Source organism: Condylostylus longicornis, unplaced genomic scaffold (genome assembly GCF_029603195.1).
Source record: "Condylostylus longicornis isolate FDR11 unplaced genomic scaffold, ASM2960319v2 ptg000098l, whole genome shotgun sequence".
NCBI lineage: Eukaryota > Metazoa > Arthropoda > Insecta > Diptera > Dolichopodidae > Condylostylus > Condylostylus longicornis.
The window spans coordinates 148,172-163,894 of NW_026578066.1; the positions used below are offsets into that span (position 1 = coordinate 148,172).

Here is a 15,723-nt window from a genome sequence, read left to right on the forward strand (position 1 = left end):
AATTTTGTTAACAAATTACGTAATCAATATTCTGATTTTATTTTAATTCAACAATTAAGAAGGCACTCTTATACTTACAACGCAATATACAAAATAGAATTCAACTAGCAAAATAATTTTGCAAATAATAGAAATCAACTTTACTTGTACTCTATTTATATATGGTATATATGTATCTCGTCTTTTCTGTGATATTTAATATGTACTTTAAACTAGGAAACTAAACGAAAAATAAAATACAATTTAAAAACCCATAATTTTCTACAAATAAACAATAAAATTATAAAAACCGGAAAATAGCAATTAAATTTTTCTCTCCTTTGCCGAAATTAATCGAAATGCGGCCGAAAAATTAATCAAAATTCAAACAAAAGAAAATATTTTGCTCAAAATAATAAAAAAAAAGTCACCTAACCTAGTCAAAATAATTACGAAAATAAACGGAAGCATCGAAGAAATTCATATATCATCTGGCAATACTAACATAATAAATGACCATTAAAACAAATCCGTCCAGAAAAATTAAACTCAGATCACAAAACTAAAAATACCAATGGAAAATTTTTTTTTATTAATTGTAAATTAGAACCACAAGAAAAAAACCATCTAAATGGCAGAATACAACGTTAACTATAAATTATTCAATTCAAAAAAGTATTGCCAGACTAGAAAAATATCTAAAAAATTCATTGTTTCAATAAAAAGATGATACAATTTTATAAATGTACAGAACCGTTTCAAAAAGTAGTGACACACAAATTGACTAAAACTTTTCAAAAAATAAAAAAAAAATCATAGAAAAAGTGTGCAAAATTTGTGAAAAACACAAAAAAAAAAATATCCGAAAAGCAATAAAATCCGGAAACAAAACTTTAAAAAAAAAAAATTTAAATTAAAAAAAAAAAACAATTCCTGCTATTTTAGATACCTTTTTTGAATTTCACTTAATAAAAGGGAAAAAAAACAATTCTAAATGCAGTACAACCACCGTCAGCTTGTTAATATCAAATGCTGTCGGTTGTTTTAAGTTTAACAACGATAACAATGAATCGAGGGGAGCAAGAAACTCTCTTCAGGCAGTCACATAATATCAGACTGCTACAAAATGAAGCAAAAGCTGTACGACAGTTATTAAATACAAATTTTGATGGTGGTGGTAATTTAAACCGTTTTGGTACAACATTATCACCAACATCAACTATGACATCATTACAAACTGCATCAGCAATACAACAACAGCATCAACGTAATCGCGGTTTTTCATATGGTAATATACATCAAGTTAGTAATTTATATTCACAATCATATAATTCACGTTCATTTGGTGAAGATAGACCATTTGGTAGTGGTCCATCAGATGATTTAGTATTATCTGTATTAAAAACACCACTTAAAGAATTACCCCAACCATCAATAGCAACAACAATGACAACAGCAACATCATCAACAACACCAAGTCAACATTCATGCGCATATACAGCATTACAAGGTTCTGAAGATGAATTAGTTGATGATATTGAATCAGCTGCAACACCAGATATATTAGAAACAAAAAATCATTATCATCATTCAAATGAAACACATCATCATACATCATCATCGAAATCACCATTTAATTTTTTAAGAAGGTTTCGTCCCGGACGTGGCGGACCACGTTTTGAAGCACATCATAGACGTGTACCGACACCGATTCGCCGTAAGAGTCGTGGTCGTAATAAATTAGATACCGATGATATATTAGATAAATTAGCAGCGGAAAGAGATGGTAAGTGTTAAAAATTATTAATTACAAATTTATTTTATTAAGAATGTTGTTTTGTATTTTGAAAATTTCTGTAGTAAAATTTAAAGAAATCAATTTTAATCAATAATCCTTTATAATCGAGCATTTAAAATTAATAATAAAAATTTCTACATTGAATTTATCAAATTAAAGATGATCTACAAAAGAACATTCTTAATTAAAAATTTTATTGAAATTTCTTATAAAATTTTTATATAAAATCAATAATATAGATGACCTTGATGGAGCTGAAGAAAATGATCCAACATTACCACAAGATCCGACTGCACCAACTGGTATACCAGATCCATATTATCCTATTGCACTGCCAATTGATCAAGCATTCAAAGCCAAATATGTTTTCCATCATCGACGTGGTAAAACATTTCAAGAAAAATGTTATGTATTCCTTGAACATCCTGGCGGATGGTGTTGTTTTATGTACCATTTTTCAGTGTGAGTTATTTTTTACTTTATATATATCTGTACATATGAAATATATTTATATAATATAAAAATAACAATATAATAATGTTATAAAATAAGCAAAAATCTTAATAATTTAATCTTATCCTTGATTCTAAATAACTATGTATATAAATTGATCTATTTTATAACTATAGTGTAATTTAAATTTTTAATCAACTTTCTACTGTTTTAATAGAGTCTATAGAATCTTACATAAATAAGCATTATACAATATTCTTTAAGTTTAAAACAGCCCAGTCGGATATTTTAACAATAACCCAGTCTGATATTTTAAGATAAAGAATTAAAATTTCGTATAACATGTAGAAATTTTAGAAAATTTGAAAATTTTTTGCATTATGTGATGAACGCACTGTAATAAATGTAGAAAATCTTTTAATCAGGAATATGCACTAGGAACTACTGAGGTTTAATATTTATAAAACCCTATCGATTTTCAAATTAGGTTGAGTTTGAGCTACATAAGTGTAAAAATCCCTGAATGCATATTATGGTGAGAAAATTATGCAATATGTGAAGAGTTAAATTCATCATATTCCGACACAATTCAAGTACAAAAGTCGGGAATTTTGTCAAAAAAATTTACTTGAGACCAAAAATAAATTCTTTTACCTTATCCCCTAGTTCCATGAAGAGAATTGCTTATCCTCGCCATTTAATTTTTCTTCGATCGAAATTTTCTTTTATTGTTTTTGAAGTTATTATCAGTTCCCTTTTCATCAGTAATACCACGGAACTTAGCCGGTTTTTGAAAAGCCCGGACTATTTCTTGAGAAAGCGAGGAATTTTGCGCATCCGGCGGTAACACAACAGCCCTATCTGGCCTATATGTACCTTATTGGAGCTGCATTAACCTCACCTAACCTTCTTACAGTCAAACAAAATTTTATAAATTTTTAAACTGCAAATCGCCTTAATTTCAAAGACGTAGTCTTTTTTTATAGTAAGCAATTTCTTATTGGGATTTTTACTGATACAATAAAAATCTCTATAAATATAATACAAATGTATGTATATCCATTGTACTCTTCTTTTAAGAAAGGAATTATTCTTATCATCTCTCATCTCTTCATTTTTTATTTCGTTTTTGTTGAAAATAACAACATAAATATCGTAGCAAAATAATCTCTGACGTAAGATAACTTGCAACATGACTATAACAACATGTTGTATGTATACAAAAAATATTACAATATTTTCTACAAGTATGTATACGTATATATTCATATACATAACGTGGATATTGTGATATTAAGAATTAACAGAATCCCAAGATAATTAGCTTTTAATTGATTACATTTTGTATATGTATATGTAATGTAAAGATATGGGGAAGGGGTTTATCAATAAATAAAATGTGAAAGGTTTTTCCATTCTTCTTCTTATATATATATGTATAAAATTTATTATACATACATATTAACCTTGTATATATCCTTTACTAAAAAATTAAAACAATAAAAATGAAAATTGTAAGATTAACTTGTAATATTGAAACAGAAAAAGGAGATAATGAGAAAAATCATAGATTTAAAAATGTTAAATCCGACGAGGTTCTTTGTACACAGGTATATATATACAGATGCATGCATACGTATGTACGTGTATATATACAAACTCATGTAAAGCAATAATATTATATAAATGTGTTGGCACATTATAAACATATATTACAAGAATTATTTATTAAATTTCTATGTAAGGTGAAATATAATTGAGTATGTACAAAAAAAGTATAGCTGTGTTGAAATATTTTCAACATCACATATAAAATGAAGAAAACTAATTAAAGTAAATGCATAAATTTTTAATGAAATTTTATAAATTGCCTTGTTTTTTTAAGGATTTTTTATTTTGCAATCTTACATTTTATTAAAAATTTTTAAGCGGTATTTATAAATTATTATATAAAGTCCGATAGCACTCTTAATTCAGTAAATCCTTTTGTCAGTAAAATGCAGGTTCGTAACAATATTTTACAATGAAAAAATTTTAAATATTTCACTATTATAAAATAGGTAGACCCTAGTAATGAGCTCTCAACTATATGAATTGAATGCTTGTATTATTTAGTCAATTTTTAATATTCTGGCACCTTAATGTTCTTACTGCTAGATCAGTCAAAAAGACCTGACTCATTACGGTCAACTACGGACATAAAGAAAATTATTAAAATGGTTCCCGTTACCGCGACAATTCTTTGTAATTGCCAATATCGTACGATAAAAAAAATTTATAAGTACAATTTCAACAGGTAATTAAAAATCAAAAAATTTTCTTGATTTGTTTGTTAGTGACCGTCAGTCTCTCAAAATAATAAAAAAAAATATATTCTAAGGGTGACTGACGAGGCCATTTTTAAGTAGCTCTTTGTCAGGTAGAAGTGCCTGTCAAAACAATTTTGCAGTTTATTTTGTCTTGCTATTTTTGACTAGTAAAAACCTATTCAAAAAAAACTTACAAATTTCGTGTTAGTGAGATTTTTAATTAGTATTTTCTGAGATAATAATTAAACAATTTTGTGAAGCTTGATGGCATCTCTAACAAGGAATCATATAGAATTTCAATAAAATATTTCGAGGACTGCTATTAAACCTTAAATAGTAAGAGTTTGACGATTAAATTTATAATTAATCTCCTAATATGCGGTTAAACTTCGTGAATATAAAAACAGCTACTGTTTACTGATTACATTTTTGATGTTGTATGACAATTTCTTAAACGACTATCTAAATAACACGTAATTTAAATATGGAATTGTGAGTTTTGCAGTGAAAAGTCGTTACTTGAAAAAATTTGCAATTATCACAATTAGTTTTAGAATTGTCTCTGGAAGAGATACATGAACGCATTCAAATACACCCATAAATCGAAATAAAATTGAACAACTTTAAGAAGAATATTTATATATGTATATATACATGTCTATATTACAGGCTATTATTATTATTATTGCAGACTCATTATTACAAACGAATTGCTAAAATTATAATACCCAAACAAACGAAGCTTTTACAGGTATAGAAATCGCAAATCCCTAATTCCATATCTTTTTTAATTTTTTTTTTTTGGTATAATGGTCTTCTTCAACAGAAAACCTTTTTAACACGCTTATGTACAATATTTTAAGCATTTGTTTATAACTTTTATTTTTAACCCAACTCAGAGGGTTTTTTTTTCCATTTTAAATCGGCTTACATATTCTATCAAAAAAAAAATCACATTAACATAAGGAATTAAATATTTTTTTTTCACCAAATTTTACTTTATACACACGTATACTTAAAAGAAAAAATCCCCTACTTATTAACATCATATTCTTTTTGAGTACCTAATGTGTTTTGTTATTGAGGAAAACAGCGATTATATTTAGCACATTTCCATTCACATATATCTGTATATTCAATTCATTTTAATTAACATGAACCTTTGAATCTATATTTCAAAGACTTAAGGCTACTATACACAGAATGGAAATTATTCAAACCTAACCTTCTTATTATCTAATTCCATGGAATTTAAGTCAGTCGGCTATATCAACTCTATCGTAATAGTGTGTTTATATGTATGTAATTCCATAATAACGAACTTAATTTCCTCTACTTTACTGCAATATTTTTCGACTGCATTATTTTTAATATAGAGAAAATATCATAAACAAATCTTTGTAAAAAGTTTACTATATAAATATAAAAATTATTACACAATTTTAGTAGAAATATAGAGAAAATTTTATGCAACTCACAAACTTACAAAAATCAATTTCTAAAGTACACACACAAGTTATAGCAAACTTTACAATTTCAACTTAATTTTCCTGCACAACAAACCGAGAAAACTACAAACACTACATACCACATAAAATTTAAAAAAAAAAAGACTACAATAAAAAAAAAAGGATACAAGAAGATTAGAAAAATTTTTCTATCCTTTTTTTTTTAGTTTTTTTTTTGGCAAAAAACATTGTACAGCTTGAGTAAACTACACTGGAAAAAATAAACTAAAAAAATCATAAATAGAAACAATAATAAGATACGATAAAAAAGAAGAACATAGAAGAGAGAGAGAGAAAGAGAAAGAGTAGAATATAATCTTTCAAAGATATAGGGAAACATATATTAATCAGGAAGCATGATATCATTAAAACTACTGCGGAAGTTATACCAGAAAAACAAAAAGATTATAGCAAATAATAATTTCTTTAGTAAATAAAAATTGCAACAAGAATTTTTTTAAAGCATATTTTTTGTTTTCTCTATTTTTTTTGTAAATATTTAAGGATTTTTTAAAAAAAGGATTCACATATAGATGGAAAATTAAACTATTAAAATTAAAGGACATAAAAGCTAGAAAAATATTTTAGTAATTTTTTCGGATTATTTAAAAATGTAAGAATTTTCAAAGTCTTATGCAGGTTGGCAAGGTTATTTTCAATTGTAAATAGAATAGAAAAGCTCAATAGCTCTAACATGTACCATTATCCATAAAATGCTAAGAAATTTCTCTATATTTTATTGTAATAGAAGTTAAACTTAAAGGTTATGAATTAATAACATTTTGGCAATTCTAAACTCGGCACATTTAAACAATATTTTCGAATTAATACCAATTAAATATTTTAGTTTAGTCAATCTGATTCTCTCATCTTCATTCTTTCTAATCAAAAACTCTTCTCTCATCAATACTGATTCTCGTATCTCAAACTTGATTTTTAAAATTCTTATGACAGAAACTTTATTAAAAATTTTACCTCTTTATTTTTAAAATTACTAAAAAGTTTTCATTATTGAAATTTTTTTACTCTACTTTCCCATAAATCTTCCAACTGCCTAATATAATTGTTTTGACGAATGTTCAACTAATTTACATTTCATTATACAAATACAAACAAATTCATCAAAAGAAATATTACAATAAGAATACATATAAAGACACAAAACGTATCCTTTTCCAAAAATAACAAAAAAAAAACACAAATTGAAATAGAGAAAAACAAATTAAAACACCGACGATTTTCTGTTGATTTTTCACAGATTGATTTTCCTATTTTTTCAGTTTTTTCTCTTTTCTTTATGTTTCCATCCTTTTTTTGAATCTTTTTCATGCAGAAGCCTGTATTTCGCATTCAAAACGGACATTCAAATAAAAAAGGAATAAAAAGCCTTTAGGAAAACAAGGAAATTTATCTGAGAAAATCAACCTACCTCTTTCTTTTTTTATATTCAAGTTATATTTCAAAAGTTCTGTAAGAAGATGAAAAATCCTTTGAATTAAAATTTCTGCTTTTCCTTCATATTTTTTATACTATCTATAAAAATAGTTGCAATCAAATGACCTTCATAGAGAATTTCAAATAATACAATATTCCAAATGGAAATTTAACCTCAAAAATATCAATTTGTTGAAAAGAAGGAAAAGAATAAAAATAAAAAATCAACAAACACAGAAATTTGTGTCCTTTGTCCTGGTTTTTTTTTTTCTTCTTTTCCTGTTTCGGCTATACCTTTTCCTATTATTTTTCGTTTCTTAATCGGTTTTGCCTTAAACTTGTTGAAAACGAACTTTATCTCTTATTTGCGTGTAGTAAATTTCGATTATTACATTATCGTATATTGATTTTTTTTTTGCCCTCCATTAAGATATGAGAAAATAAAATTATAGTAAAAAAAAAAGGATATTTTTAAAGGTTTCAATGTAATTTAAAAATATTAGAAATGAATTTTTTATTATTTTTGGTAGAATTGAATTAGCAAAATTGTTTGGAAGTGTCAAGCTCCCATTTGTCAAAAGATAATTAAGTTATTAGAGCAGGAGGATGAATAAGATTTTGGTTATTTTATAAACTATTAACGTAATAATTAATTTTGAATTCTTTCAGAATCAACCAAGGTTTAATATCGTATAGAATTCTCGTCCTCTCCTTTGCTATGCTCCTTCGAGACATTTAGAAATTACTTTCATTGCTTAAGATTATATGCCGGCCACATACAGTTAAAACAAGCGACCTAGATTCTATTTTTGGTAGAAATTAAAACTCATCTGGAACCGCAAATAGCTCAATCTATGTAGCCTATCTGTTTCTTTTTCTAGAAGAAATTTGACCATGATCTCATTCATATTACTCAACATACCAAAAACATTTTAAAAACAAAAATGTGAACGTATACAACTTACCTTAATATTTACTGTGCCAATTCTCATTAGTTGTTTATACTTCCTACCCTTTAATTTAATATAAACAAGGTCAATTGATTATCAGTTTTTATATAATTTACATTACCGATTAGTATTCATTAATTATGACATTTATAATAAAATTATTTAATACTATATTAATTATCACGAATCCTTATATTTTCAGAAAAATATTAATTAAAGAAAATATTGTAATTGAATAAAATTTGTCTTTTTATATTAAAAATTTGAACAAATTGAAAGCGACTCGGTTCGTTTATTTGCATAAATTAAATTTAATATTTTTAACAAATTCAAAATGGGTGGGTATTTAAAATATTGAACTTTCTTATTAAATATCTCAGTGAATTTTATAGAAGATCCAACATTTCAACTGGAAATTTAAAAGAAAAATTAACACTATATAAGTCGTAAGAATTAAAAATATGAAAGTAGAGGGGAGTGATGCATGTATAATGAAAATCACTCCTTTTACTGACTTATAAAATTAATTTAAATGGGTTTAACATTATAGCAACAATGATTGTAAATTTAATTTTTTCTTTACCTATTTTAAATTAAATGGTACAGAACAAATAGAACCTATCAATTTGATCTTCAATATTTAGAGCAATTTTCTTGCAAACTTCTTGTTATTTCTTGTAAACTTCTTGTTTTAACAACCTACATATTTCAATCTACACTGACTATTTTATTGATGTACACATTTCAGGAAGAATGTTCACACAAGATACAATTTACATAAGTATTGAGAACCCTTGTATACCCTTTGAACTTCAAGAAAATATCTTAATCTCAAATCATATTGATCCTTATCATTTTTTTAAATATTAAAGTTAACTATAAAAGGAATCTCATTTAAACAATCAATTACCGTCATTTTCTAGAATATTAAAATATTTTTACATTTTATATACCTATACATCTATATATACATATATAAAATTTAACCTATTTTGTGAAAACTGTCATGCTGTTTTGTTTTAATTTTAAATATTATATAAAATTTCCCCCATAAATTTATTCTATATATAATTACAAAATCACATTTTGAATTTTCCTTACTACACTTTTTTCGATTACCTTACAACACGTGTAGTAAATCTACATATTTATTACATGTGTATGTAAAATAGTTACCTTTTCCCTGTTCACAAAATATAATATTATGTATGTACAAATGTAGGTATGTATATACATAAATAACATACCTAAATTTCTATTTATACACACTATTATTAATATTATTACCCTAATTTAATATTATTGTTTGAGTTTTATTTTTTGTTTTTTAGGAGAAAATTAAATATGAAAATTCAAAAAATATGAAAAATGATTTCATTAAAAAAAATTAAAAGAAAAACAAAAGACAAAACAAAAATAAAATGAGAAAAAAAACCATTTTTCATGTCCCAAGACTGAAAGCCAGGTGATTTCTATCTAAAAGAAATTTTATAAAAAAAAAAAAACAAAATATTAAAGGAAAAATTATGAAACTTTTCCTTTTTGTATAAATTAAATCAAAAAATTTCATAAAAAAAAAATATATAACAAATTACAATACCAAAAAACATGAAAGTTTAATTGATTTAATTCACGCTGTGTTTGTACAATGAAAATCAAAAAATAAACATATTCTAAATGCATACTTATAGGCGACTTCCAAGAAAAATTTTACTAACTTGAAATTTTAATTGTAGGGCTCATCAACATATTCTGAATATCTTGCGTAAAATTGATAACAGCATAAATAAAACAGGAATAACCCTCGACGTACGTTGTAGTTGTTGTTCACTTTGAGCGCCGAGGATAATGTTTAATGGAGGTACCAGGCAAAGATATCTCACGTTAAATGTTTTCATAGAAAATGTTTTCGCAACGAAACTATATGACGCTGTCATGCGCATATTTTGACTAAAATGCGAAAATTGTAAATTTTAGAATTTTTTTGTGTATTTGCTTACTAACAGTGACTTACACATCAAATTTTTGATCCCTTGTACATCAGAAAGTACACTTAGAATTTTGATAATCACAATTGAGTGAGCTAGTGCCGAACTCGGACTTTTAATTTCGATATCAATACAATTTAAAGTATAATCGTTATACAACTGTTATACAACTTTACGTGTTTAATTGATGACTTCACAATTGGCATCATACATCGACAATTCTGTTTACGTGGAATAATACAAACGAAAGTTACAGAGTAAAATACAAAAATTAAAAACTAATCCTATATTTTTGTCATTGACTGTACTTGTGAAAAAACAATCTTATCATCATATTTTTGACATGCATTTATTTAACAATTTTTTTTGGCAAATAGTTTTTTTTTATTTAACATCGTTATTACCACAAAACTTTATCAAACTTTTTATTTAAATTTGTCATTCGATTATAATTAGCATTGAAAACTTGTGCTTATTTTCAAAGAAAATCATAAGTTACTTGAAATGCGAAGCTCAAAATTATATAAGAATAATTACAAAAATTAATTCGAAATTTCAAAGACAAAAAATTTTCCAAAAAAATTATTCCAATCAAACTCCAACGCAGGCATAATAGTTGCAAGTGTAATAGTCATAAATGTGGGTCTCGATATAATTTCAATACTCTAACATAATTATGTCTATAGGTAATAATACATGGTCAATGACCTTACCTTTCAAATAAATTTTTGATTAACAGCCAACAAACACTGAAATTATTGCTCCTTAACTTGAATATTTTGTACTCCACAAAGTTTTCTACTACACCAATAAAAGTTCTAAATTCGATTGTTGCCCTCATCTATTCATTTTCTACCTTAATATACAGCACAGATATTTTAGAATAAAGCATATTATGTCAAAATTATTAAAATTAATCAGGAAATTTTTTTTCAAGAATAACTTTCTTAATAAATTACTGAGTAAATAAAAGTGATTTTTTTTTCTTTATTATACAATCATTTAGGTTGACTTTATTGTTGTCATTCATGTCAAAAATAATTACTAAATTATAATAAAATTATTTTTATTTTTTTTTCATTTAATTTTTGAACGTTTAAATATGCAAATAATTATTAATAGTGTATGAATAAATAAAATTTAATAAATAATAAACAGATTAAAAAGTAAAAATATTAAATTTAATTAAATATTTTGAATACCGTCATAATTTTTAAGGATTATAACAGTTATAGTAGAGCTATAAAAGATAAATGTTTTGTAGAACTCTTTTAGCATTAACAAGCTTAACTCTTACGACATATATCAGTCTTATTGGTCATACACAAGTTTCACCCAAATTAATATTATACTTGCAAAATATAAGAATTAAACTTACAAGTTTTACCCGGGATACTCACACTGACGTCTGGTTGACCCCAACAGAATTTAATTTATTGATTTTTCTTTCAAAAGTAAGTTTTCTTTCAGTTTTTGAAATATATGTAAACTTTCTATTTCATTATTAGTTTACGATAAGAAGTTGAACTTTAAGTATCTTTTTGGAAAATACCTAAAAAATAGAGTTAAAGTTGCCGCTTTGGGGTCTTAGTGACCCTAGTTTAAGTAATGTGCAAGAAATTCGGATTTTAGTTTTTTCATTTTTTGGATATTTTGGATAAAAAAAGAAAGATAAAAAATTTTTTCTGTTTCTACGGCGTAAAAGTTCGTATTTGACGATAAGAAACCTTCCTTCTCGTGCAATTAATATTTTTTTGGCCATTTGCAATTTTATGGGTGCTCTGCAACCATTTGTTCTGATTGTGTCGATAAATTATGAATAAATAATAGTTTTGAATAAAAAATATGATTGATATTGCTTAAGAAACCTTGGTTTAAGCAAAAAGAAAATATATAATTTTTACTCATAGACTACATAAGGGTAAATTATTTCATGAAAATTAGTAAGAGTGCGCAAGAATTTGAAAAATATTTTCCACTGTAAACAAGTAATTCAAGTTACTAAAATAGCATAAACTATAAGATTTCCTTAAACAAAAATATTAGAAAATTGATCCAAAATAACTTTAGTGAGCACTTAATTCAACTATCAAGATTAAATTCAATTAAGTCAGTTTTGGGTAAACATTAAATGAAATATTTTTGAAGAAAAACTGATTAATATTAAATTAAAAATATTTCGAGTCTACTTCAATTATGCTCAAAAATTAATGAGGATCAAAAAAATTACCATTTTAATTGGATCAATCAAATGCTGCCAAATTTTAAAATATTTTATAATGTTCAATCTATTTCAAATAAATTTGTCAAAAGTCCTGAGGCCCTTACACAAAGTGTACATAATTAATTGTTGATCAACTTGAGTTGTAAAATTATTTTATAATTTAAAAACAACTTGTTTAAATTAAAATTTTTGTTTTTTTCTTTTGTGCTCTAATTTACAACAAAATTATAACAAATTACATACTTTTTTAAGTTTTAATGAAAATTCAATATTTTCCACAAAGAAAAAGGCAAAACATAAATATTTATTTAAAAATTTAATATTCAAATTCAATTTTTTAATGAATTTCAACACAAACGATACAACCTGAAGCTATTTTGATTGTAGTAAAATTAAAAAAAAATTAATACCAATGAATAAATTGGAAAAAATAAGGATTTATATCCTTTTTTTCTTATTCTATTTAAACTGATCTAGGTATTTTTATTTTATTGCTTTCTAAATTCTAACGAAAGAGAAAGCAAGAATAACAACCTAGAAACACAATGAAATTAAAAAAACAAAAAGGATGTAAAATTTTATTACCTTTGTGTATTGTTTCCTTTTTACATGGAAAAAAAATTTACCTTTATTTCTCTTATAGCAACAACGAAAAATTTTTTTTTTAATTTGTACGCAAAAACAAAAAAAGAAAATATTATTTTCATTGCCATTTTCTTACTTTGAAGTCTGATAACAATTTTTACATGTTTTTTGTTTTTCTTGTTTAAAAGATTAGAATAAAATTTCAAAGCAAAAATCGGGTTAAGCCAAAAAATGTTTCACTTTTCATATGAACGTACCAATAATTTTGAAACTGTTGAGGTATGAAAAATGGTTTTTCTGAATAATAAAAACAAAAATCAGAAATTTTTAAAATTATTTTCATTTTTTTGTTCTTGTAAGAGAAATGCATACGTTTTGATAGCAATACCGAATTTCTTTGTGCTAATACTCACTTTCTATTAAAATATTCAATTATTTATGTATTTAAGTAAGTGTACCTCTTCTTAGACCTTTAAAAATACATAATTTTGTGAAAAGACTTTTGTTTATAAAAACCAAAATTTTCCTGGCTGCCCCTAACAGTATGCAATTTTTACAAAATTTTAAATACGAATAAAAATACAACATAATAAATCTGATAAAGTCGGCGTAAAAGTCATCGTATACGATTTTTTATTTTTACAAATAATTCTTACGAAATTTCAATCAAAATATTTTTATTGTTAATTTAACGTTTAAATTACACTTAGACAAAAAATTTTCAATCAAAAAAACTGGTTAAATTACGAGAAAATTAAATAGAGAAATTAAATAGAGAAATGCATAAACAGAGTAATCAACTAACAGACTGACAGTACATCTTCCTAATAATACCAAAATATTTTCCAAATTTTTAAATAACACCATCCTAGGAATAGTTTATTTACGTTGCATTAAATTCCATATGGAAAATGGTTCATTGTTGCGAACATAAATATAAAATTTAGTGCACTCACTGCATTTCCCTGTATCACATACCAAGCGGACGATAATGCAGAAAATGAATCGAATGTCATGTGGGAAACAATTTAGAAGTCTGAAACTATTCATTTTATTTGAAATATCAAATTTATGTGTAAATAAAAATTATGAACAAACGAAAATTTCTTATAGATTTTAATAAAATATACTTTTATTATAATATGACCTTCTTTCTTCACCAAACATTCAAAAAAATAAAAATTTATTTAGTAAATTTCTCTAAATTTCTAACTTCAATTATTTAAAGTTTGTTTATAATAATTAGTGGTTTATATTTATGTAATTAGTTGTCCTCAGCTTTCGGAAGAAATTCGGAAATTTAGTTTAATAATTATGAATCAAGAAAATCTGCAACTAATTCAGTTTACCTTTAATTATGATTATATGATTTCCAAAGCAAACAAAATGCTGGGATTCATAAAGCGTAGAGCCAGAGAATTTAACAATATCTGTGTTACAAAATCACTTTATTGTTCTCTGGTTCGCTCTATTTTAGAATACGGCAGTATTATTTGGGATCCCGCTTTTGTAACACATAGTAATAGAATTGAATCCGTCCAAAAACAATTTCTCCTTTTTGCTTTAAGAAATCTTTACGATCCACATGACTTTCACAGTATCCCTTCCTACAAAGTTAGGCTGCAGTCCCTAAATATGATTAGCCTTGAATCTCACCGTTCTATGCTTTCTTCGTGTTTCACGTTTGACGTTATAACTGGCGTTATAAATGTCGAATTCATTAAAAGAAAAATGATTATCAATAATGACGTCAGGCCTACTAGACACACTAAATTTCTAAAAGAACAGACACATAGAACTGAATATGGTAAAAATGAGCCCATTAATAGGTGTTGTACTGTATTCAATCGTTTTAGCTATCTTTTTTCACCTACATATTCCAAGAACACTTTCAAAAAAAAAATTCTTGACACTTTATACTAACCATACCCTACCACAATTTTTAAGTAATTCATTGACCTAATTATAGTTTTTTTAGTAAATTTTTTGTAATATCATATTACACTATATTGTACTTTGTTATAATTTATGTTTTTTCTTTTGATTCACTTTTGTTTGTTATACTTAAAATTTCTAATTTTGCTGCATCAGCAGTTATGTATTTATTGTTTGTAGGTTAAATATTAGTAATATTTTTTTTTCTTGTTTCCTGTGTTAAGTACAAGCAATTTTTTTTGTATTTTGTATGTAATAAGTTTCTTTTTTGTAAATTAATGTAAATTATGTTAGCACCTTGTTTGGTAAATAAATAAAATAAAAAAATAAAATAAAAATAATATTTCTATGTGAACGCCTTCTAAAAACAAAGTTTTACCATAAGTTTTAAATTTAGTATGGATCAATGAGCTTTTACATTCTAGTATTATTTCTCAGTAAGTAAAATATTTTTTTGCCAGATTGAGCAGATTCTGAATTAAATCGAAAAGATCGAAAAAAATAAAATACGGAAATCAAAAAGTTTAAATTTGATCGATCCTTAAAATAAATTTTTTATT

At 25.2% G+C, this 15,723-nt stretch overlaps 1 protein-coding gene across 2 annotated transcripts in view; it reads left to right on the forward strand.

Moving 5' to 3' along the window:
* Positions 1 to 218: 218 nt before the first annotated feature.
* LOC129613937 (potassium voltage-gated channel subfamily KQT member 1-like) overlaps positions 219 to 15,723 on the forward strand; it is an 80,601-nt gene continuing 65,096 nt past the window's right edge. For both annotated transcript variants that reach the window (XM_055528282.1, XM_055528283.1), the window contains exons 1-2: positions 219 to 1,765; positions 2,017 to 2,239. In XM_055528282.1, coding sequence (XP_055384257.1) covers positions 1,009 to 1,765; positions 2,017 to 2,239 — 980 coding nt within the window. In that variant the 5' untranslated portion in view covers positions 219 to 1,008. The remainder of the gene's footprint in view (positions 1,766 to 2,016; positions 2,240 to 15,723) is intronic.